A 27,479-nucleotide genomic window follows, 5' to 3' on the forward strand; every position below is an offset into this window, starting at 1 on the left:
AAAGAAAATACATTTATTTAACGCCACAACATATTACATCTAGAAAACAAAGACATACAAACATAAAAAACATTGGACGCTAAAATAGGACCCCACTCAGCATAATGCCGCGGCAATCCGTGGCGCTGGTTTTCAGTGGGGACCTGACTTAAAACTATGAGACGACAACACATACGCCAGCGACACACAAAAAACAGACATAAAAAAGAGAGAGACACTAAAATTTATACATACTGAACAACAACGAAAGAAAAGGAAAACAAAAAAAAAAAAAAAAAACATACTAATAACATATAAAAAAAAAACCACACTGAATTATACAATATACATCAAATTTAAAAATATTAAAAATAAAAAGAAAAACTGTAACCTAAAAACTTAAAAACTACCCACAAACAAATTATAGTTATTTTAATAGAATGACGGTATCAAACCGCAAAACAGTCTAAACTAAACTACATTATTTATTATTACACAATTTTTAACAATCAGTGCCGGATTAAGATATTTTGATGCCCTAAGCATTTCTAGGTGCCCCCTCTCCCTAGGGTCATCAAGATTACATTGATTTTTTGGTAAATTGAGAGAAGTTCATTGCCGCATTACAGCTGAGAATGGCAATCAGTCACATCATTTTATCACGGAAGTTGACAGTACTGCAGCAGTAACGTTGCAACAGAGTAATGTTGCTGCAGTCGCCACCCGAATGTCACCTTTATCATACCTTATAAAGTAATTGAAAACGCGAGCGAAGCGAGCGCGAAAATTTTTCGATATAAAAACGCAATTTTAGTTTTAGTCCCAACCAGGCGCGAATCCAGGATTTCAGACAGAGAAGGGATGGGACAGTTTTCTATCAGCCTAGCTTCGCATAGGGCTCGATATTTAAGGGTCTCAGCGAGGTTGTTTTCATGCATAAAATATGCAAGAAAGCAGAGAGCTTGGAATTGAATTGGCGAAGTGTGAGAAAGGCAGTAGGCCCAGCTGCGAAAGAGGAAAGCTTGGATTTGGATCCACGCCCAAGTGTAATTAAGGCAGAAGATCAACTTTGCCGTAAGGCAGAAGGCCTCGCATAAGACCTAACGCCGAACCGCAAAAGAGTGGGTTGAAATCGAATCTATGCATGTAATCACGACTCTTCTACTGCTACCGATTGTTTCCCAAAGAATTACGCGCCATTATTTTTGCAAATTAGCTTTTGGACAGCTAAAAAAATCGTGTGGTAAAAACGATGTGTCTGTCCCTAATTTTAAAATTTGTTCACCTTTTTCAACCTGGCATTTTGGTGCCCTCCCTGAACGGGGTGCCGTAAGCACGTGCTTGTTTTGCTTATTGGTTACAAAGTCTTTATTAATTCAACCATTACAGTCGACGAGTACAAAAAACTTTAAGCTAGCTCTCAATTTAACATTTTTTTTAAACATTATTTTTAATTTGACCTTACAATTACTCGTAAGTAGGTAAGACCGTTAAATATTTAAAATGATTATCTTATCAGAAAATCATCACCAATTACTCTAAGAAAACTACTACTCTAAGTAATCCGGCACTGTTAACAATGTATTTTTTATGTGAAACGTGAGTGAAATCTCTTTAAAAAATCCGTAGGGGTCGGATTAAAAACTGTAATTAAGTCCGACTCACGCTTGACTGTACATTTCTAATAGGTTTTCCTGTCATCTATAGGTATAGACCTATTTTATGTATTTTTTTCAAAATTTTAGACCTAGTAGTTTCGGAGATAAGGGGGGGGAATGGTCATTTTTTGCCTATTTTCTTGAATAACTTCTAAACTGTTGATTCGAAAATTATAAAAAAAAATTATTTGAAATCCTTACAATAAGCTCTTTCATTTGATATGTAACATGATATAGTTTGAAAAAAATTTTTTTTCATTTTTTCATTTACCCCCCAAAAGTGGCCCCCAATGTTTAAAATTCATTTGTTTACGTTACATGTCCGTATTCGGGTCACAAACTTACATATGTGTACCAAATTTCAACTTGATTGGTCCAGTAGTTCCGGAGAAAATCGGCTGTGACAGACGGACAGACAGACAGACAGACGCACGAGTGATCCTATAAGGGTTCCGTTTTTTCCTTTTGAGGTACGGAACCCTAAAAAGCATTGGATTTGAATGGACCAAAGAAATAATTAAGTAGGTACAATAACGTCCTTCTGAGGGCATTGGCAGAGCGCGTCGACTCTCCTCTCACTCGCTACTGGGTTGAAGTGTCGATTTGCGATTCCATTCCTACCGTCGCTACTGCGCGAACAATAGTGTTAAAGTTCTCTCTCGACATTATATTCATAAAAAATTGCTAAATGTGAGTGGCCCCTACAGTGATATATATCATTTTGTAGCTGAAAGAGTGACATTTAAAATGGCGTTTGTTTCAACATCTAACTCGAAATGGATTGGAAGATATAGCAAAATCAATTTTTAAAATTATAAATCAACCGTCGGATAACTGACCTACGACAACTCGCAGCGCGCCCGCATCGCATGAGTCACGCGGCTCGCAGACAACGCTCGCTGTTGGACGATCTTCATTGCCACTGTAAGGTACATTGCTGCATTTTTTTTTTATCTGTTTTCGAAGACACTAAAGGCATAAAAATGATTTGCCAAGGATGCGGTCTAAAGATCGATAGAGGGGAACTTGTTCACTGTACGAGCTGCCCAAATACTTATCACTTCCGTTGTTTAAATTTGACATCGGCCTATTATAGAGAAAACCAAGCAATCCTAAAACAGCATTGGGTTTGCTCAAATTGTGACTTGATTACACGGCGACAACGCAATGACGATACACCCGTGAGGCCAGCGGGCTTCAATAGAAGTGTTGCCCAACATTTAGATGTTACAAATATGTCATGTGACGAATCGACCCTGGACAGTATTAATATAGACGATACAAAGTATTCCCCAAATGTAATGAAGACACCGCCATGTTCTCTTTCTCTTGCACGAAAGCAGAAATCGCCAAATCGTCACGAAAGCGTAACATTGGACCAAATTAGCCAACTTCTGGACAAGAAAATAGAACAACAAAAACAGTTGATTATATCAAAAATCATCGCTCAGATGAAGTCTGAAATTAGGACCCTCATTCAGCAGGAAATTCAAAGCTCTCTTACAAACATCCGTTCAGAAATTGATCTTGATATAAAAAATATTACTACGACACAAAACAATACTAAATTAGAAATAGATAGTTTAAAATCGAAAATCATCGCTCTTGAAACGGAATGTTCGTTATTAAAGAACGAAATTAAAAGTTCAGCGATTCAACAACCTGTGCCACCTACCGCCTCTACAGTAATTACTAAGCCAGACCAGCAAAAGAAAAGGGATGTGTACAAAATGTTGCTAACAGATAAAGGAACTTTAAAAAAACTGACCTCCCTAAAAAACGATTTCCTTAGAAAAAGACGAACTGAAGTTATAGACAGCGATGACGATACTCCTCAAATCCTATCACCGGTATGTTCACCATTACACGAACCACCAGTCTCTTTTGATAAACAACCTATCTCCGCGGAAGAGCGTATAAGAAATCACAACGAAACAACTGAGAGCGAAGAAGAGGAAAATGATATTCGACATATAAACTCTGTGAGTCCAACAAACAGTTCAAAAAGAAACAAAATATGCGTAGTGAGCTCAATTAGTAGCAGGAAGAATATAAACATCCTGAATATTATGTTAAAAACTTTTAGCAACACTTCTGATTGCCTTCATGTTTCCTATCACGGCGGTAGAATTCATCAGCTCTTATCCAACTTAACAAATAATATTCAAGAGTATACATTGCGCGACTACTGTATTCTGATGATTGGTGAAGAAGACTTTGAAATTCATCGGGACTACGATCATACAGTTCTTGTACAAGAAATAAAAAACACATTGAAAACAATAACACATACTAATATAATAGTCTGCACGCCAACATATGTTTGTGGCGCACCCATATATAATTATCGAGTTGAACTATTTAATACTCTTCTGAATGAAGTTATTCAAGCAAACAATTGTGCTCATTTTCTAGACACTAACCTAGGACTATCTTTCAACATGTTTTCTTTCTTCTCGGGAAAAATTACAAGCATGGGAATGATTGAGATATTTAAACACATTGATAGTGTGATTAAGAATGATCAGCTGCTTGGAGAATGCTCCTGGATAAATATTAATACAGCTACTGCACCAATACATGTATCATCAGGTTTTGACGCAATCCAAGGTGAAGCGATTAAAAAGGGAACCACAATTTGTGTGGGAACACAAACTGATGTAAACTTTGATTTCGCTACTTCACATGAAACTGACATAGAAAATGAACATGCATCGCCATCTAGTATTTGTTTTCGTAACTAAACAATACACCTGTAATATTTTTCATCAAAACGTACAAGGGTTGAGGTCTAAACTAGGTCTTATTGAAATGTTAGCTGAGACGACTAGCATTGACGTTTTTTGTTTTACAGAGACGTTTTTAAAGAATAATGAGGTAATGTTGTTACAGATTGATTCTTATAGATTGGGGTCCTATTTTTGTCGCAGTAGAAAAATAAGAGGCGGTGTAGCTATATATGTTAAACAATCATTGAATTACACTAATCTCGAATGGATTTCCGACATGTCCATAGAATGTCACTTTGAAGCGTGTGGTATTTTGATTCCTAACTTGAATTTTGTTGCTATTGTAATTTACAGAACTCCAGATAGCGATTATAAGCTTTTTATGAGTAAGCTAGACCTGCTTTTATGTAAGTTGACATATCGATACCGCAATATTAAACGCAAAATATTTATTGCCGGTGATTTTAATATTAATCTTATGAATGATGATAATTTATCTGTGACATTTCTTTCAACGTTAGCAAATTTTAATCTTATGCCTACCATACACGAGCCTACTAGAATAACCGAAACCACCCAAACATGTATCGACAACATATTTACTAATCACCGCCAGTATGTATCTCAAGTAATGGATCAAGGGATATCGGATCACACTGGACAAATTTTAAAAGTACCCATTAGTTTAAGTTTCCATGAAAAGTACTGGTATGTTAAATTAAGAAAAATTGAGAGTAACTTAGAAATTTTCCTTAAGTACATGTCCCAAATAAGTTTCACGGAAGTTTATCAGTACTCAAATGCCGACGCAGCTTACAAGGCATTTATAGAGACTTTTCAATTAATATACAACCTCTGCATTCCTGTAGAAAAAGTAAAGGTCACTTACAAAAAGAGACCCAACTGGAAAACAGTAGGAATAAGAAAAGCTTGCCAGGTTAAACGTAAAATGTACTTCAAAAAAAAAAAAATATCAAAATATTTTTTATTGTTAAACAGTACAATTTTTACATAAAAGAAATGTCTGGCGGAACCCAAACTAGGCTGAGCCTGTATCATGGGCCCCTGGAGTGCAAAATAAGTTTGACAATAAGATTATTATGCTAGATATACTTACACTTAATAAAGAGCATTAACTATACAATTTATAAAGTAATAGTAATAGGTTAAAAAAAAAAATAAACCCGCATGCAACTTGTATGAGCGTGTGCATGTGTGTGTGTGTGTGTGTGTGTGTGTGTGTGTGTGTGTGTGTGTGTGTGTGTGTGTGTGTGTGTGTGTGTGTGTGTGTGTGTGTGTGTGTGTGTGTGTGTGTGTGTGTGTGTGTGTGTGTGTGTGTGTGTGTGTGTGTGTGTGTGTATGTACATGTATGAGAGAGTTAGTACCGGTGGATCAACTGGCGAGAAGAAGAGACTCTGCATCCTCATAAGTTAAAGACACGAGCCACTTTTTTACAATTGTTTTTAATTTCCATAATGTACAGTTTTGGAATTCAAAAACTTTACATATATTATTATAAATACGTAAATGTATATAGTCGGGTGAACGCCTACCAAGGGCTGATTTGTAATTTGGTAGAGGGACTCTGAATTTTCTTTTAACAAGAAGTTGAGGATAATTTTGTAAGTTTGTTACTACGGAATGAGCTCGAGATACTGCTTTAAATATAAATAACCGTCTTACGCTTAGAAGATTTGTCTCGCGATATAGGGCGTCAGTTGGGTAAAGAATAGGTCTTCTGAGCATCACCTTGATAACTGCACGCTGCGCTCTCTCCAGCAGTAAAAGAGTACTTTTTGTCGCGCTTCCCCAAACGATCAAACCATATTGAAGAATTGATTGGCAGAGCGCAAAGTATACAATGCGAAGAACATGCTCAGAGGAGCAGCGGCGAAGTTTTTTCATTATATAGATGCATTTTCTTACTCTACCACATAGTGTAGAAATGTGTTGTTTAAATGTTAGTTTATCGTCAATTGTCAGACCCAAGTATTTGACACTTGCAGCTCTTGTTATAGTATTACACGTACAAGCACCATTGACAGGGTTGCGACAATTATTCTCGTGTAAAGCTAGATTTCTGTCAGAGGGAGCAGTAGAGGCAGATGTTTTAGAAAACGCAAGGAAATTGGATTTCGTTACATTGAGCGTCAGTAGGTTGTTATCGAGCCACTCCCTAATGTCTTTTAAACCACACTCTGCGAGCGCAAAAACATTCTCCCATGTGTTTCACTTGGAACTGCAAAGGTGTAAGCATAAATCTAGTCTTTCAAAATACAAAGCCTACTGCAACATATTGAAAAAGGTAATACGAAATTCAAAATTGATATCAAATGACAGGTATATCATTAACAGTACTAATAAGACAAAAGCTTCATGGGGCATAATTAAACAACAAACCACAATGACCAATAGTATTCCAGCGACCATTGAAAATATAAATTATAATGGCAATACTACCACAGATCCTATAAATATGGCAAAATACTTTAACGACTTTTTCACAAATCAAGTTGTTAGTAATACGACTGGTAGGAGTAATTATAAGACAATATCCAGCAAATTTTATAAAAGCATGTTTTTAGTTCCAGTGGACGATCACGAAATTATTAAAATTGTTAAATCATTAAAGAATAAAAGAAGTTCAGGCCATGATGATATACCAGTACAACTTATCAAAGCATGTATACCTTATATTGTTCATCCTCTTGTGTATATCATCAATTTAACTCTTGAAACTGGTGAATTTCCTATAGATTTAAAAAAGGCACTGATCAAGCCTTTACATAAAAAAGGAGACAGGGAAGACATAAGTAATTATAGACCGATAGCCCTACTTCCCAGCTTGTCGAAGGTATTCGAAAAGGCAATATACAATAGATTAATACACTTTCTACAGTCAAATGAACTTTTAAATCCCAATCAATTTGGATTCCAAAAAGGCAAGTCAACTACACTAGCTATTTTCAAAATGTTTAAAAATATATGGGATATCGTTAACGAAAATAAACCTTGTTTTTCCTTATTTGTTGACATGTCTAAGGCGTTTGATTGTGTTGTCCATCATATTCTATTGCAACAGCTTGAGACAATCGGTGTGAGAGGGCAAGCTCTTAAATTGTTTGAGAATTACTTGTCCAATCGAGAACAAGCGACAGTCATTGTTAAATATTGTAAATCAAACAAAACTTTGGAGTATTACAGATCCGAATTTGAGGCAGTACATATTGGAGTTCCCCAGGGCAGCGTACTGGGCCCATTGTTATTTTTAATATATGTTAACGAACTTCCTAAAGTTGTAAATGAACTCTGTGTATTGTTTGCGGATGATGCCACAATACTTTTCTCAGGGGATAAGTCAGAAATACCTTTACTTGAACATAATATTAATACTATGCTAAAAAAAGTTGTAGAGTGGCTCTCTAGTATCAATCTTAGTGTCAATGTTAACAAAACTAAGCTAATGCAGTTTAGAAGCTATAAATCAACTCCCATATCATTAAACATAAGCGAAGCCGGAGTGTCGGTACAAGAAGTAGAGAGTATTAGTTTTCTGGGAGTGACTATTGATACCCATTTAAGTTGGAAAGCTCACATTAAAAAGATTAACAGTAGCATTTCCAGCAACTGCTACGCTTTGTCAATATTATCCGCAACGTGTTCAGAAAACATAGTTAGAAATGCCTATTTCGGGAATGTGTATCCATTATTAACATATGGTATCATTTACTGGGGAAACTCAGTCGATATACAGTCTACTTTTATTTTGCAGAAGAGATGTATACGCACCATATACCGCTTACATTACCAACATTCGCTTCGAAGTATTTTTAAAGAAAAGGGTCTTCTCACTCTTACCGGTATATATATCATGGAATTATGTCTATTTGTTCAAAATTACCCAGACTATTTTATGAAGAAAAACTCGTTAAGAGAGAATATAAGGACTCAATATAAATTTAATTTAATGCGTCCAATTGCTAACAATACAATGTATTACAAGAGCACATTTTTAACAGCAATACGTGTATTTAATGAATTACCGAACGAATTAAAAATGTTGCAAGGTAATATTTTTAAGTATAGATTAAAGAAATGGCTGATTGGGAAAGTGTACTACAATCTTAAAGAATTTTTTGACGATGCATGTGGCAACAAAATGTAAATAATTTAGTTTATAAGTAGTTTTAAGAATTGTATTGTATGTTCGCAAAGGGCAGCTGTTGATACCATTTATTTGTAAAGATCATCTATATGTATACCTACACAGTGGACAATAAAAACTTTCTTATTCTTATTCTTATTCTTATTCTTATTCTTATTGGCAGGGCCAAGGGTTAGTTTAAGTGACGTCCAGAGCAGATTGTCTGCCTTGCTTGCTCCTGGCAATGGCTATCCTAATATCGTGTAGGTAATATATTTTGTTTTTTATTTATTATTTTTGTATTAGTCTATTAATGTCTTTGTATTGTGCCACTAACATAGTTTTTTTAATTAAGATACTCTGTAAATAACTAACATCGAACTATGGATCGAACTTGGTCTGAAATAAATGATTTATTATTATATTATTATACTATCTAATCCTAAAACTATATAATATATATATATATAAATAAAAATAGTCTGGCAAGCCAATTCAATAGAAATATGCAGCATTTTTTTAATTAGTCGCGAGGGGTCGATATCCCTACAAATTTTGGATTTCGCGCAGTTTTCTACTGACAAATTGTTCATAAATGTTTGACGTGGAAAAGAGAAGCGCAGCTCAATAGTTTTTTTTACAATAAAGCGGTACGTTAAGCGGCGGCTTTCCGTCCGGCATATTAGAAGTATTTATTCCGTGAATACCGCTGCGTTCCATTTACTTTCCCATTTCGCAGCAAAACTCTTTGTCAACATATCCATATGTGAATTGTTTGTTTCAATGCACGTTACAAATACAATGTAGGCTAGGTACATCCAACACAACAAAATTGGGATTGAATTTCATTTAAATTAAATCTCATTATACAAATTGGATTGGTATCATATTAATTCGTGCGCTAAAGCGAAACTCCGTGCGACCACAACGCATGGATTGGATACGAATTTAAGCACATTGAACTGGGATTTGATGTTTAACGTAGATATGCCAGGTTCGCTACGCCATTGCTTAGGTTACCAACATTTGGTAAAGTTTAAAATTAGCATTTTACTCGTAAAGCCAAGTTCAATGTCGAAATCAAGAACTTGTTCCTAACTTCTATAACCGAATTCCCAATTTGAATGGTGAAATACAGGCTGAGCTAAAGTTTTATAATGATGTGGCCCGCTCCTATAACATACTTGGGCGCGCGTGTATAAGTACATTGTTGAAATGAACCTAGGATTCGGTTTAGAAGTTTGTTATAGTTAATCGTAACCCGAATGCATGGATTAGCTCTCACTGGATCTTGGATTATGAAGTGTGTATTTAGGTACTATGACATGCAAACCACTCATCAGCAGTACAACTTGTAAAGTACTTCACCTTTTACTTGTGATTTGCGTCCACGTTCACGATCAAGCGCTGAAACAAAAACAAATATGTATCAAATAAAAAATGGCCAAGTGCGAGTCGGTCTCGCACATATTCCGTACCTACTATCACACTATTTGTATATCGTTTCGTCTTTTTTTTTAAGACCGACTAGAATAAAATAGAACCATTTATTTCATGTCACAAACCAGGGTGGTACATATTATTGGGTTAGTTTAAGTGACGCCCTGTAAGGACACAGCCACATAATATACCTACTTATACTACAGTTAGGTAACGTGTGTCTATTAAAATCGCACAGCGTTTATTATTTTTACTATATTTACCGTTTCAGAGGAACAGGAACATTGAACTCTAAAAACGCCGAAAAATACACGTGGTATTATTTTATTGTGTGGTGCATTTATTTTCTACAAAATTCCTAATTTGGTATGAGTGGTTGTGTGTCTGTGTGTTAAATGCGACACATCTTAGATGCTGCATCTAACGGCGTAGTGTTTTGCGAGTTAATCGTATCCCAAAACATAGCCGGGAAATATTTATAGGGCCTGCCAATTACGAATTCGTACGACAGCTGCGCTCTAATGGAGTATTTCGTAGTCGCTCTAGCTTCAAATGAACGGGCGTCGCAGATGTGCGACGTAGGCGAGGCAGTGGTGCAATAGGCTAGCTAGTTCCTAACCAGTCAAATCGGCTACTCTTTATGAAACGCCTAAAATATTTGTTACTATGAAGTTACTATTAACGTACGAATTTAAATTACGAATGCAATGCGTCTTGTTTTACGAGTGCTTTATATGATTTTTTGGTTATTTTAAATCAGTGTATTTTCCTTTTGGTTTCAGGACCATGACTGTGGTGTACACAATTGTAATTATTCTATAGGTATGCGAAACTGAATTTTGTTGAGAATGATTTAACATATTTATTGTTACCTATATAAATATCATATGCAAAAGAAAGAGATGCCTGCTGTGCCAAGGTTAGATACAAACCTGCATTTTTTAGGCTACCAGGTCACACTGGCACCCATTCTAATTTCATGAATACCTACTACCGGAGTAGGCACATACCATATATATCGCTCAAAGCATATGGCTTACACCGCATTCAAAAATGTGGCGGAACTTCGTCTCGTCTGCGAACGTTTTCTTGCATGTAATTTTAATTTTATTCGAAGAAATCAAATTTAGACGAATCTGAAGCCAGGATTACTTGTAATAAAGGGGTTCCGTTTAATATATCCCTTTAATGTTAAATGTTAATGCAGCGACGTGCTTAACGAACTATGAAACAGAGTAGAGCTACTCTGAAGTTTCATTTCTGCGCTGCGTAACGTTATTTTATACATGGCTATATGGTATGTGTTTATAAACATAGCTTTACAGCTCATATTTAACCTTTAAGTCTTTAATAATGTTAGTCACAATTGCACCATTCCACTAACCCGGGGTTAACCCGTTAAACCTGGAGTTACCATGGTTACCAGTATAATTTTACACTGGGTTAACGGTTTAACCGCTTAACCCCGGGATAGTGGGATGGTGCAAGTGGCCCTTAGTAACATAACATTACTTACTCGGACGTATCAAAATCGGTCACTTACGTTTTTTTTACGCCAAAAATACTACGTAGACGTATGTACCTAGTCTGCGTCGGTCAGCCATCACGTGCTTCAGTTGAAGCTCCTCGTTCAAAAATTTAAAGTTGAAAGTGACCCGTTTTAATACATTTGTTATATTGTAAGAACGTCACTATCTCTAATTACTATAGGTATTATATCTGTAGTTTTGAACCAGATAAATAGTTACAGGATCACATGAAATTCGGTCAATAGATGACCCTATAATCGGCCTGGGTGTATGTTATAAAATCTATACTAAAAATAACTTAATTAATACTATTATGTAGATATGTATAATTACTATAATTAGGCACCTACAATAAAATGAGCATTTATGAATTATAGTAAAGTCAAACTGGTAAGTGTGGCTGCGGGATAAGTGTAACTTCATAACCCGGCCGGTTTTACACATTGATAGTGTTTAGTGAGAACTCGCTATTACATCCGTCAGCAATGCATCTGTCGTACATACAGGTCAGGTGCTAAAAGTAATTAATAAGATCGGAGGCATTTTTAAATGTTTGTTTTGTTCTATTAAAATCGTTTCTCGTTTTTTTCTTAGAACATTTATGTTATTAATTTTTGGCGTCGTTCTTTTTATACCCTTACATTTTGTATCCCGATCCTAATTTTTCATCGGCAGTTTTATGAGCGGTTTCATGTCTTTCTTTGTAAATTTTTACGCATAAAGTATAAGGAAATTCGTTAAGATGGCCGTAAAACGGTTGAGTATGAATTGGTATTTTTATAGGCGAACACAACATTTTCATTTTCCACGTAACAAATATATTAAGCGGGTGTGGGTGTGGGTGGGGCTTATTTCTCTATGACTAGGATAGCTTGGGAAACAGGGTAACTTCCAAAATTGCAAGTATCTAGACTCCTAAGACTATCTAGTAAACTAGATTCATTCTATCAATTTATAGGAATCTATAGATATACGAGTAGGTATAGAGATGCAGAGTGGGTAAAACATCTTTGATGTAACCTATGTTTAACAAAATAAATGAACTGAACTGATAGGCCACTTTTTGTGCGTCCTTCCAAGGCACCTAACCAAATGAGCTCACAAAGCATGTAAAATGCTTCTAAAATGTCAGCACTTTTCTAAATTCTCGTCTCCGGAGTTACCCCCATGTACCTTAACATTGTTTTTAAATTGACTTACCTGATCGTAACAGACCGCGGTCGGCCATTGAATATGTCTTAATGATGTGAGCCAATATTTTTTATTATCTGCTATCGGATCCCCTAGCCCGAGAATTGGGTTGTTATGATAATGTTATTGCCCTACTTATGCTGCTCTCCTAATACCGATAGATATACTTACCTAGCTCACGGCCGATCTGACGGCGGTCTCAGACAAATGGCAGCACAAATCAAGGTTGTTAATTTTTGATAAATTACTCTGTTTTTGTCTGATTTTTATCTTCTTTGTTGAGTCGAAATGACCTAATATATTTACGGAGGTATGTTTCTGTCCTTCATATAAATTGGGAATTATATTTGAGATATTCTTTGGAATTGCTTAACACTTATTATTTGTATTGTCGTAAAGAAAAGACGCTTAGCGCGAGGAATCTCGTACATTGACCCGCCTGTTCCTATCTCTATCGCACGCGCGTAATATATATATTGCTGTCCCGCCCATGATGCCGGCGGTCAGTGTCTGTAGTCTGTCGGTTAGTATTTCAGTAACGGAACAATTTCTAGGGCTCCGCAACCAAAATGGCAAAAACGGAACCATTATAATTTCGTCATATCCGTCTGTCTGTCCGTATGTCACAGCCATTTAAATCGGAAACTATAGGCAAATAGGCTAGGTAGAGTCAGACCAAGAAAAGTCTGCAGCGGATTTGATAGCCCACGCAGTGTAAGTGTTATTTATATAGGTACGTGTTATTTTTATAGGTAAAATAACACGTGCACTGCGTGGGCTATCAAATTCGCTGCAGACTTTTCTTGGTCTGACTCTACCTATATTTTAATGATATTTTTTATAAGATTGTTGTAAGATTAAAGTTTTCACTAAATAATTACATACCTAATAAGTATTTTTTTTCTACTTACATATTTGCTATATCCAACCTCTTCGTAAGTCGAGTCTTCGTAGGTAAACAGGCAATTTGCTTTTCCAAAAGTTTCTAGATCTGAAAACTACGGGGTATCTGAAAAAGGTTTTGGAATATATTTAAGCATATTTGGTATCAGTGACCGTACTTTGCTGAAACAAGCTTGTTGTTATATCGGTATAAAATATGTTTTTTAGCGTCATTTAGTTGAAGGGGAAAATTTGTAGGCAAAGTAGACATCGTTAGGAGAAATTGTGTAGCGGCAAGCAGAAACCTTAGCTTTATAGACCTGCTCGGTAAACTTTTCCCGAGTTAAAAGCATTAATTAGTTCAACAAAGTTGTAATTGCGGTATCTGTTGGGCTATTCATTAAACAAAAATTGCAAATTGATATTTTCTTTATTAATTATTATAGTTGGATTGAACTGGTACCTAATAAAATTACCCACGCTTGGTTGTAGGTAATTAAACAACAAGTTTATTCAAGGGAGCAAAATGGGGGACGGGAGCTCTTCCCGCAGTGCCCCTCAACGTACAGTATCGTGCATGAGCAACGGAGCAAAAAGCAAGCTTTTTGATGTAGGTATAAGTACCTGCTACTACAATTACTACTACTACTATTTAGAGCTATATTTGCAATTCACTATCAAACGCGAATGCTGTGTGATAGGTATTTAGAACGTCGCTGCACTAAATAAACCAATCTCAATGAAAGTAATAAAAGATTTTATGCAAACGGCTAAAACTTTTCGGTATTAATTTATGACCCACTAAATTATTATGTAAGTTACTAGTCTTTTGGTGGAATCTGCATTTTTTACTAGGGAAGGTACAAGTTTTTTGGCGTCCTAGTTCTTTGTTCAGGCTAAGGGATTTAACCGGCACGGCACAGTCGCGATAGTCCCGGTTTTCGCCCCATTAGTTGCTCAGCGTATCCTTATCTTAATTCGTTAAATGTGCTTGCAAAGGTTTTACATATAAAGTTTGCATAGAAATATCTCTTTTTATAGTATCCCAGTTTTTTGGGCCATTATTTGAATATCACAATGCAATGGGTTTCGTAGGAACTACATCGTACACTTTATACATATAACTCATATAAGTATGTTAGACATGACATTAAGATATAATGTGTACCTGGCATTACTGTCAGTCACAGTTTTTTGTATACAAGTCACAACCCATTGCTGGTTTACACTATTTACGATAGCAATAATAGTAAGATGTCCAAAAATTATGTAATGTTTTCTTGCGGAAAAAACATTCCATTTTTTTTGTGTAGGTTAGACCTCTGAGTGTTCGGAAAATTATGAATAAAAATGATGAAGATGAAAATATAAAAAAATGTATTGTTACGATAATGGATCGGTAGACAACAAAGACAATAAAAAGACTAGTATACATTTATTATATACTATTTTAGTTTACACGGCTACATTATAATATAGCTTGGCCAATATATATTGCCACTTCAAGTTCGCTAGGTGACGTTCGGATGGCAACTGCAGCAGCATTAGGTATGGTTGCGATATTACTACTGCGGCAAGCATTGACGCGGTCGCTGTATCTGTCAATTTGCTTGATAAAAATGAGTGACGTTCACTGCCGCGGTTATGAGGTTCAATCCGTCACTCATTTCATCAAGGAAATTGGCAGATCTGATCTACAGCGACGGCAATGCCGCAGTTGTAATGTCGCAACAGTATTGCAGCTGCAGAAGACATCCAAATGTCACCTTAAAGGTGACGTTCGGATGTCAGCTGCAGCTGCATTACTGTTGTAGATTCGTTGTTTGCGCCGCTGTATCCGTCGACTTCCTTGATAAAATGAGTGATATTCGCCGTCGCATTACTGCCGCGATTATGACGTTCATTCCGTCACTCATTTGATCAAGCAAATTCACAGTTACAGCGGCGGCAACAACGACGCTGCAACAGTAATGCAGCTACAGTCGACTTCCGAACGTCACCTTTAGGCGCGACTTTATACGGATCAAATAGGTACCTACGTCGCGTGATATGAAACGTTCACGTTTCTATCGGATTTCAGTTCAATCTAATCTCATAAAGGGACGCGGCATCCGCGCCGAGACACAATATTTCACTTTTTATGATGTAGGTGGTATCCAAAGCCGTAAAAAATATAGAGAAAATGCTGTGGCGTTTTACGGCGCCTTTAATAGTGCTCTTAATAATGAAAAGCTTTAAAGAGATGTCACGTGCATTTTTACTACATGGCCCCAGCGTGTGTTTTCTTGCAACGCTCGGTAAATTGAGTGAGCCGGTGAGAGGTTTAAAAGTGATTAAATTATATTACGGGCCGGGTACGGATAATGTTTTATGTAATACGGTTGACACACTGTAAATCTATGCGGATTACTTTGTTATTCAATAGGTGCATATGTACTTTGTAGTTTTATATAGTCGTTAAACTTCTTCACCGCAAGAATTTAGCTTACCGGTCCAGCAAGGGCACTTTATCTGTTATCTAGGATCATATCATGATATTACAGAAAGTTAATTAAATAGGCACATTGTTATAAACTTTGGTTTCAAAAGGCACTTAAATCTTGGGTATGACAGTTTCTTGGCGGTTCTTTCAATTATGTAAATGGTAAAATTTTGCGAACCGCTGGTAATTTAACTAGACGTAGGTATAATATTGCCCTTGTGATCTATTTGCAGTATACATTTTTATCTTCTGTATTACCTATATAACCTGACTATTAATAACATAGGCTAATTACAAAATATTCAGTATTAGCTATAATGAATAGAAGTCATTGCGTTAAAAAGTTACCAACAAAACATGGCTCGATTTTTTATCTCACAGCAACAGCACGCACGATACATGATTTACAGTCTGGTGAAACCGAAAATTTACAAACAAAGCCTTTTTATAGAATTTTCTCCCCTACCCGAAAGGCATACCGATGCCCGTCTGAAAAAGGTCCGCAGAATAATGTTTGCGCAGAGCTAGTTGGAGACGAGCCTCGCAATCTGTCGGGCAATAAGTCATGACTGTCAATACAACGACAGAATATAAAACATTAGCTCCCTGGGGCTAGCTCTCATATTTCAAGACGGACCAACCGTGCATTTTGAGCCGCAGTAGTGAGATTGATTAAAGTGTCGACCTTGGAATTCTAGTGACCGCCTCTCGGGTTGAGTTGGGCTTGTTTCTATCCCAAACGTCGGTTTGTGGCCGGGGTAGCTCCAAACGATGATTACTACTTGTTATGTTGCGGTCTAAACTTGTACAGAGCACTCTATTATTACAATGGGGATAGTTAGGTCATTTTGTATTTACTTACAACTCTACAAAAACGGCACATTTTAACACTTTAACTTTAACGCACATTTTTTTATTGGAATTGTAGTAATTACCTAGGTTCGTTTTATTTCTCAGTTATAGACTAGGTACTATGTACTCGTAATGATGCTATTTAAAACAACATCAAACCTACCCAAATGAACAAAAATAAGCAAAGAACAAATAATTATTGCCAATGTTTAGCATCAAAGCACCAAAACACAGGCCAGCCAAACAGGTAGGACATAATGCGGAAAGGTACGTTACGCAGTAACTGCGGAGTTGCGGACGTACGGCACACATTAAATCCGTATGCTCAACCCGGCGCGTTATTCCAGGCAATAGTACGGCAATAATGTGCCGCTGTTATTATTTACGAGAGAAAAAGTGTAACCAGCGTTGATACAAAGCGAGGCGGCGAGGTTAATGAGAATGGCTGTCATTTCGCATCCGCCTCATGGGCCGAGGTGGAGCGTGTAATAAAGTTTTACGCCACGACCCTTATTACGGCTCGCAGTTCCCACGGCTCACCCGTTAGTCTGCCGGACAGAACGATTAACAATGGCTAAACAGATTTACTTGTACACAGATTCACAACAGCTAATTAACTTTGCATCCCTCTATTTACCTACCATTTTAGTTTAAACTATTTTAGATAATGTTACTTTTAAATGGAACATCGGTAAAATTATTGGCCAGTACATTTTGTGAGTTCGCTAAGAACTCCGTCTAGCTCGAACGAAAAGTATGTTTCTATTTAAGTATCGTCCTACAGAGAGGAAAGCAAGGTTTTGTTGAAAACTTACAAACAAAATCAGTTTCAAATTCATGACCAAACTTCGAGCAACCATATAAAGTTAAGTCGGCCCAGAAAAATAAAGGTGGGAGCGTAATAAGCTCGAGTAACCTCTTGTCTCAAGGACGGTTGAAATGACTTCTAATTGCTCGCAAGGCGAGCCGGCGAATGCAATTCATTAAAGCCGGTCAAACAATTAGCTTTTAATTCTAGCGAAAAAGGTAACAAGGCAACAGCAATCAATGGTAGTCCAAGGCAGGCAGGCTGCCAAGAGGATGCCGGTTCATTAGGTCTTGCAACTAAAGAGTTGCTCGGACCCAGGCTGACGCAGCGGCCTGCCTCGTTACCCTAATGACAGCGATTTCGTTCCCCCGTAGCCTTACTTTTAGTTCCCGGAACAGTTTACTGTACCCGTCGCTAATGGCCTAATGCTTCGGTTTGTGCCGCGTTTATTTTGTTACTTAATCGCTTCTATCTAGCGATAGTAATGGACCGTTTAACTCCGCCTCGCAGCGGGTGCCTCTGCTTGCGTCTCGAGAGGAAGATTGTTTTATAAACCTATTCTATGATACTTGTATTAGGTACTCGTATATATAAGTATTCTTAGGTATACATTTGTTCCCATATTGATAGAAAATTGTAAAAAAATTACTTAATGTAAAAACATAATGTTTTAAATACTCATTATAATAACATTATTAACTGATCTCTGTTTAGAAATAAACTTAATGTACCTAGCTACCTAAACTCGTGGAGTGGAGTGATCTAATAAAAACTTGTTGTGGAGTGGACCTATTATAAATTAACTAGTTGGCGATCACTAATACCTACAATTAGTGATCATTAATCTGAGAGTATTTTCGTGGTAGCATCGGTACAAAAAAAACACAAATAAGTAAGTATGCATACCTTGTCAATGTCAACGTATTTCTTTAACGCAACTAATAACTACGCTGCCACGCAAAGGTTCCCGAGTAACGACCACCAGTAATTTCGACAATTGAAGTAAGAGAGAGTTCACATTAATAGGTACGAGTACGCAGGTAACATGCATGAATCCTTCTTAGTCTTTATCTTAGGATAGGATAGTTGGGCCAGGTAATTGCCCCAGGCAAGGCTTCCTATTCGAGGTAATGAACGCGCTCGAGTCCGAGAACAATTTCCTTACTTTTATTTGCTGTCTGCCGTAATCTTGAGGTCATTCATGGTTTGTCCGAGATCTTTCTTTATTTTAGTACACGTCGTTACTCCTGCAAAGCCTCGGGTTTACCTTTTCTGTCCGGTTGCGCGCCTATGAGAAAACCCGCTATTTCCTCACTATGATTTATCTCTCGGCCTCTAAGCTCTGGGTCACTGTTATAAATGTATTCACTCAATGGAGGCGCACTTTGCTGCTGACTAGTCTAAAATCTACTTTTATTTGCTTTGGTAAAATGTAATTGGAAAGAAAAAAAATATAAGCATTTTACATTACAACATAGCAAACGTGATCTTAACTTCTAAAGGCAACTAAAAGTAAGTACGTATTGTATCTATATTGAATTTTGTGCCAGTTTTCAACAATAAATAGCTTAATTTCCGGGGAAAGTTTCAGTATGTCATTTATAAATGAGTTGTTTGAGCGAGTGCATCCGCGTAAACCGCGCCAAGCGGCGTTCGTCGTCACACTATGAATATATGATAAGCATTAAATTAATGGTTAACTTTGAAATACAGAAATAATTTTATTCCACTATGGATTCAATGGAAATGATTAATTATCATCTTAAAATGTAAGTATTATAAAAGCGCCTTATATTGTCACTTTATATTTGGGAAATGAGTGACTAAAATGGGAAAACGTATGTACCTACAATGTATTTATCTATCTATACGAAATGCATCGTTACTTTAGTTACGAGTATTAGGTTAATGTTTGGTTACTTATTTTTTTTAAAGTACTTCTATTACTATTTTTACTCCTTTAGGAAAGGAGACGGTAATTGTATGCATTTAGTTTTGGGTGAGTGAGAAGCTATTGCTTTGGTGAGCTTAGATAGAATCGTCAACTCAACAGATGTCATAATTTTGTTCAAATTTTAACTTTAAAGTTATACTTATACACACTGTATGTGTATACACTCAGATTAAGATTCGCCCATTAGTGATATCTAAAAGCTAGCATAAAACAATGTGGCATCTTACCTCGAAAAATAAAATAGCTAAATAGCTCGTTATACTGTAGGTATGAAATAGCAAGAAGTTAAACAAACTCGAGGTAATGGTGATGGAATCTATACTGTCGGACGTATTAGGTTTCACAACAAACGCTGTCCGCCTGAAAGACGATGCGCCCCCAAAACATTCAGGAGAGGACTGGAAAAGTTCAAATAACCCAAATTAAGGAGCGCAATAAAGAGACCCTTCGAAGAGCCTTGTGGGAGCAATTCATGAAAATGCCAGTCGAACGTTCCAGTAAAGATGTTCGAACCAGCATAAAGGGTTGAATAAACAGGTAGGCTTCGTCGCGCCTTTCTTTTACTTCGCACTTGGAGACTTTTTGCAAGTTAAAGAGAACATCCACAATAAAGGTATTACGGCTTTATACTGCCACCAACCTCGGTTTAATCGGTTTTCCTACTCGTGCAAATAAAGAAAACTGCAATCCATTTGTTACGAGAAAATAAAGCAGTGGCTTTATTGACAAAAATACTATTTCAAACCTTATTTTACGGTGGGAAAAGTTACATAGAAGACCTTAAACATTTTAATTATGCAAAAGCAAAATGAAACGTACCTATATCTAATTGATATTTAATTTTAAATGGAATAATATCGTGGAAAAGTAGGTATATCAACATAAACTTTTGGAATAAGTGGAAAGTTGCTCTAAAAGTAAAAGTTGCCATGAACTATTCAGCCGTAATAAATATCTGTCTAAATCATGTTCTCCTCTGAGACAGCCCAACTGGGAGCAATCTCAGTTAGAACGACCGAAAAATATAACGTACATTTACAAATACTTGCCCCCTCAAAATAACGTATTAGGGAGCGCCGAGTATGACATAAATAGTGGCGGTGTGGAAGTCAGTCGACTATATAAAAATGAGGTTGTGAGGGATATTACGGCGGCGGCAGGGCGCCGGCGCCGGGGCTCTCGCCCTTGCTCTCGCAGTTCGCGGGCAGACCCGTCGGCGCCCGCTGTGTCGCTGGCCGTCCGCTCCGCCTCGCGTCACGACAACACTCGCCCGCGACGCTTCCCGCGAGCACTCGCCCCTCGCGCGACTCACGACCGAGTTCCTTGCTCCGCCAGGTGAGCGCGAGCATGACTGACAGCTTCCGAGCACCAAACGCGCCTACTTGAAGTGTCTGTGCCGGAGTGAAAACAACATGTTTCAAACAAGTAGAACACATGACATCAGTGCTGTTGTGAACCACGATTGTATATCTCCGCTAACTCAACCGATTCTGGTTTTTAATCCAGCATAGACTCAGGCAAGCAGAAGACAATGACTCTAACTCCAATAAAATATTTACTTTTTGTATTTTTATCGTTTTGGCAAGTTAGCAATCTAGCATCGACATGTCCAGAAAAATGTACGTGCCATAACAATTTAACATTATCTCTAAAATGTTCCTACAACGTAACATTGAAAGAAAATCAGAATGTGTATCACGTGTCGGTGTGTTGCGACGACGAAGAGCAAACATGGAGGCAGGAGTTCGCAAACAAAACGCTATCAGAAGTGATGGTCCGCTATTGCAGCGCGTGTGGCAGTGCCGATCTCGCATCGCCGGCACTCGACACCTATTCGCTACTCATCACAAACAACAACCTTTCCAAAATTGCGATCAACGTCAACAACCGAAACTTACGACAGATAAACTTATCTGATAATAGACTGACATCTATTACAAAAGGCCTCTTTAATAATTTTTCGTCTCTTCAAAAACTAATTTTAAGTAGAAATGAAATAATTAGCATATTTCCGGGAAGTTTTAATGGACTATCAAAATTAGAATTGCTGGATTTATCGGAAAACAACCTAACGATCTTAGCGAACGTTTTTACGCCGCTTAAAAACCTTCAGCATCTAAATTTAAGTAGAAACAACATCGAGTTCATCCCCGAGAACTACTTCAACAATTGGTTGTTGCAACACTTGGACGTGTCGCATAACAATTTGAAGAAGATGGAGCCTGGCGCGTTGCAGTTGTTGCCAAACCTCGCCCGGCTGCTGCTAACTGACAATCCCCATTTAGGAATCACGCAACTAGACCGGCAGCTGCTGGTCGGCACGGGACGCCGGCTGCAGCAGATCGATGCGTCGCGCACCGGCCTCTACCAGGTGCCCGAGGCCTTCACCCACTCTGTGCGCTTCCTGTCGCTCGTCGGCAACCAAATATCATCCGTCAGGTGCGGCGATCTCGACAGCTACCCGTTATTACAGTCTCTCGATTTCTCCGACAACAAAATTCTTTCGGTTGAGGATGACTCTTTGGGCAGACTAGAAATGCTCTTGTTACTAAATATTAATAAGAATATTTTAACAACCATACCTAAATCTCTACCTGATGAGCTGAAATATTTATCCGTTAATGATAATCTTGTGAAGAACTTATCTCGACACGACTTCAAAAACTTACCTAATTTGCGAATATTGTTATTAAAAAACAATCAAATACGATACATCGAAGACCATGTATTCGACGATTTATTGTCTCTCGAAATGCTGGATTTGTCGAATAATCCGATACAAGTTCTATCGTCGAATACTTTTGACGGACCTCTGTCGCTTCGCGACTTAAGGCTGTGCTACCTGAACGTGTCGGTGCCGGCGCAGGACGGCTCGTTCCCGGTGCCGTCCCCGGAGAGCGTGCAGATGCTGCACCTGCAGGCCAGCCCCGGCCTCGCGCGCCAGCTGCTCGCCGACTCCGCCGCGCTGGCCGCCTTCTCACATCTGCAATATCTCGACTTAAGAATGAATAATCTATCGGAAATAAGAAACGACTTGCTTTTCTATCTTAGTCAGTTAAAAACCTTGAGATTACACGGCAATAGCCTTAATTGTAGCGCCAAATTGTGGCTAAAAGACTGGATGAATTGGAACCAGTCCACATCAAACGGCGAAAGCTGTTATTACTCCACTTCAGAAGCCAAAGAGGATATAATCAAATACAACTGTACTTTTCCGGAAACGTTCACCATAAGCGAAAGCTTACCGCCGGTGAATTTATATAGCACAGAAATGATAAATAAATTGTTGAGGTACTATGGGTATCTCAATAATAAAACAGAGAAAAGTTTCGATTATACAAAACGTGACAAGATTAAACATAACTCTGTTAGCTCCGACTACGAGTCGAAATTGAACAAAACCATTGCTAAATATACGAAATATGCTAATAGTTCCATCTCTAGTGAAAAGAAAGATGCGCTTAAGATGAAAAATACGTTAAAATTCCCATATTATGACTACTTGAACGAAACCACGGCCATCAAATCACGAGAATCCTCAAAAATATTAGAGCAAAACAAACTGTTACACGATCAATTAAATATAGATCAAAGGTTTTTAGATACAGAGCCTAATTTATCTCCAGCATGGCGGGACTCGAAAAAAGGGAATGAAGATGACATTCCAGAAATTCGGCAAAATAATAAATCTGGTAAGCGCTTGAATACACCAGTGGAAGCTAAAAAACTTTTACAAATGAACTTAGTGAAAAATGAATCTCACCCGGCGACCCTTTTAAATGTAACTCATAATGAAATAGGGCTCGCCGTCGTAGGCGGCAATCAGACAGCGGATGCGAACGAAAAATCACAGTTTTCGCCGTATCAGTCGCCTCACACAAACTATGCGCAATACATGGGCACAGTCGCCGTGTCCGTACTGATAGTGATGTCTTTGATCCTTTGGATCAGTTTTCGCCTGAGATATAGGAGAAGGCGGGTGCCAATCGTGGAGGTGGAGGCTGAGGACCAAATAGAGGTGTCGAATATATCCGGTGGAGTGCTGTGGTGACACCTGCGCGCAGCCGACCCCACGCCCTTCGAATACGACTCGCTTCTGACGTAGCACCAGTGTGAGTATCTACATGTTCATTCCAATTACCCTTTGAACGTCACATTCGGCTTGGTTTTACTGTGCATTTACGCGGCTGGGCACTTGGTAGTTGCATCGCTATTTGTTTACAAAGAGTGTTTGATTGGCGAAAATACACACCCGCTTGTGGCGATTTGAGGGTTTCGTAAAAATATTTATTCAATCTATAATATTCATGGCAGACACGGTGAACATATCAGAAAACTGACATGTTCGCATATCATTTTTAAATAAATACCTACAAATAATCATAAAGTGCAGGAATATCTTATATAAATCGACCTACGGTGATTGCTATAGTTATTGGCCACTGCGTAGTAATTGGCCACTCCTAACAAATCAGAAAGAAACAAGTCAATTGAAGCCTTATTGTTAAGAGTGGCCAATTACCTACCTACTAAAGATGAAGTGGCAATAACTACCTATAGAGGTATAACAGTCAACCTATTTTTTATACAGCGTGTATTTTCGATATAACCCCAAATTGAAACAAATTTATGAAAATAATCAGGTTATTTTTAATGTATCTTTAAACCATAGTGTATATGATTTCAACTGAAGTAAAGTCGCGTCAGTAAATACGATATTTTGATTCAAAATAAAGTAAATGATATACATTTAGTGATAATTATAACTAAAAATAAAAGACGAACATTTTTAATAAAACATATAAAAGTTCATCATCGGTCGTATCAAAAATACACGCTGTATAAATTTATTCGATAGAAGAGTTGTATCACTTGCATCCCTCATAGTTTATTTTCAGAATATTATTTCCATTTTATTTAAAAACTGCATTTGGTTTTCTGAACATATATTTAACCGGATAATTAAGTCTTTAATTTGGGCAAACAGAAATGTAATTTGGAACAATAGGTTGTTGTTTCAGCATTACGTTTAACGTAGGGAGTGACGCGACGGAGGCTCTAGATAACGCGTTCTTTGTTTCAGTGCGGAGCGGTCGGCTGCATGCTGTACGGGAGCTGTTATGTGATATAATTGGACGTACATATTTTTCTATGGAATAAGTACAAAGTTGGATGGGCAGCGATGCTTATACTTGTTTGTGTCTAAAGTGTAAATAACCTTTGTTAACTAACTTAGGACATAGAGATAAATACGTATTTTTGTGTAAAGTCGTAGCATTGTGATCATTAAGGTTTGTTTGAGTATAGGTAGGTAAGTGTACCTATGACCTATATTTTTTAAGAAATACGTATTATTAATTAATGTTGCTATAAAACATTTACATAGAGCAGATCTCGTCTTCCTTGTTAACCCTTTCATTGTAATAAATAACATAAGCTATCTTGTAAACGATCATACCGTGGTCAGGTCATGTAGTGCCAAAACGTTTGGAATCGTACATTTGTGATCCCTGTGTTTATACAAAAATTGTTGTCGAAATATTTATTAATAGCAAAAGTAAATTAAGAACTACCAAATCCGAAATGCCAATGTAAAATGAATTAAGCACGTATTTATTCACTTTCCTGATGTGTGCATTAATTAATTGCGTACAGTTCTTTGATTATATAAAGTTATGCGCTTCGGCAATCTTGGTGTCTCGCAAATATTCGAGGTTACTTACGTCTCTTTCTTTGGCTTTTATATATAAGTAGTTATAGTTAGACGAAGATTGCCGAAGCTTAAATCGTAGTCATACAATTATGATTCATTTTTGTGTACGACTTGCTAAATACCTAAAACAAACTAACCTATGTATATGTACCTAGGGGGCGGTAAAACATTATTCAGTGCGCTAATTGTAATATTTTAACGAATTAATTTCCACGTTTTGCAAAATATGTTGGTAAATTACGAGTTGAGTAGGTACTTACTCAAAAACTTTGACTCAACTGTACTCAAATTTATAATCCGTGAATCTATGATTTGTAAGTTTATGTACGTTATCCCATTCTAGTTATTCATAAATATAATGGTACACGTGTAAATATATTCGTCGCTCACAGAAAACCAGCTCTCATTTCTAGATGTAACCTTACATCACCTTACCTTTGCATACTGTTTTACAAATCTTTTCCAGATTGTCAATCTTCCCATAGTTGGATATGGTAAAGGGGCCCACTGATTAACAGTCCGCCGGACGGTATCGGCCTGTCAGTTGTTCGGAACTGTCAAAATTTTGTTCTAACTGACAGGCCGATACCGTCCGGCGGACTGTTAATCAGTGGGCCCCTTACGGTTTGCTATAGGTAACTTGTAAGCTATTTATTTCCATTTGTTTCATGCCTTTACATTTTGGTCCAAGAATGTATGAACACTTCAATTTTCTTTGTTCTCTGTAAATACAGTTGTTCCGTTATTTAGGTACTTACATGCAATGTTTTGCAGGGTACTGAGTCGACAAACAAAGAAAACAACACCTTTTTCTAACTACAAATAGTTAAACTATGTGGCAGAGTTTTAATCCATTAATATATGTAGTTGGATAAAACCGAAAATAATAAAAAACTGAAAATTATCGGCTTAAAAGCATATTTTCACATTTCTCATAGTTCCGAATATCCCCAGCAGCTGCAATTATAATAACCCCCTGCAACGGTACATCTAATTATGAATAATTCACCTGTTAAAGTGTACATTGATGATTTCCTGCAGCGTGTGTAGTGTAACATCGGATACTCGACTCTAATTTACATTTTGATATCGTTTAATGCGAGCAGTTGTGTCTTGTGTCAGTGCCGTTTAACTCGACTTATTTGTAAGTTTGCTAATCAAGTGTTTGAAATTCCATCAATTTTATTGCAATATAAACTTAAATATTTTTAAATGATATCAGTGCACTACCTACAGTCAATAACGCTACCATCAGGTTTCCAGCTAGTATCTATACAATAAAAATGCCATTTTACTGAAAGATTTTTTTATGAATACATTTTTTATATTTAGATGACAGACGTGTGTGTGCGGTAACTGTGGCAGTGTTATTCCTTTATTTTCAGCAATTGCTATGTTATGAATATGAACTAATGAAATATTTAAATATAAATTCCATAATAAATATACATTTTTAATAGCACCACAAAACGGTACTGACAACAAGCTAAGTTGGCAGCGATTTTAATAGCCCAGACTGTGCAAGGGTTCTTTTAAACGTCAAACTTCTATGTAATTATGACATTTTTTCACAGCTGTCATGTCCATACAGTTTACAATCTTAAAACGCAAAATTGTTTTGGGATAACAGCCGTCGTCGTACCCAAATTATGTGAAAAATACTATAAATGTCCATAAAAAATCCAGATGAAATTTATCATCAGTTATTGCAATCAGAATAAGCCCCTGGATTATACCTAACCTTTGTCAGTCTTTCTGCAACCGAGAACAAAACAACGACGTTCGAGGCGTCAGTATGAATAAAGAAATCTAAGTTTACGTGATTAATGCGTAATCCCGATCACACCATCGTTCATATAAACTAAATTAAATTAAATAGTTCATCAGCATCACTGAAACTAAGGTTGTAACTCGATGTTTAAAGTTTGAAGGCAATCATGTGTAGATATAGATATATGTTTTTACGTAAAGTTGTAGTTTATGATGTACAAACAGATAGCTAAAGATTTACGAAATAAATAGAATCGCATTTAACAGTATTTCGTTATTTACCTATTCCCTAAAGTGGTATTCGACTTATAGACCGGGAGATAGTGACACATTTTACTGGGTCATTTG

General features: G+C 37.1%; 2 protein-coding genes across 2 annotated transcripts in view; one reads left to right on the top strand and one right to left on the bottom strand.

Moving 5' to 3' along the window:
- The window catches only part of LOC134792217 (large ribosomal subunit protein eL24), a 213,061-nt gene that overhangs the window by 55,615 nt on the left and 129,967 nt on the right, over nucleotides 1-27,479 (bottom strand). The window lies entirely within an intron of this gene.
- On the top strand, nucleotides 20,592-25,754 carry LOC134792196 (toll-like receptor 13). Its single transcript, XM_063763438.1, has 2 exons — nucleotides 20,592-23,760; nucleotides 24,732-25,754. Exon 1 carries the CDS (start codon nucleotides 21,180-21,182, stop codon nucleotides 23,697-23,699), a length of 2,520 nt encoding a protein of 839 aa, XP_063619508.1. The 5' UTR covers nucleotides 20,592-21,179; the 3' UTR covers nucleotides 23,700-23,760; nucleotides 24,732-25,754.

The sequence above is a fragment of the Cydia splendana genome, chromosome 7, assembly GCF_910591565.1.
Source record: "Cydia splendana chromosome 7, ilCydSple1.2, whole genome shotgun sequence".
In the NCBI taxonomy this organism is placed as follows: Eukaryota; Metazoa; Arthropoda; class Insecta; order Lepidoptera; family Tortricidae; genus Cydia; species Cydia splendana.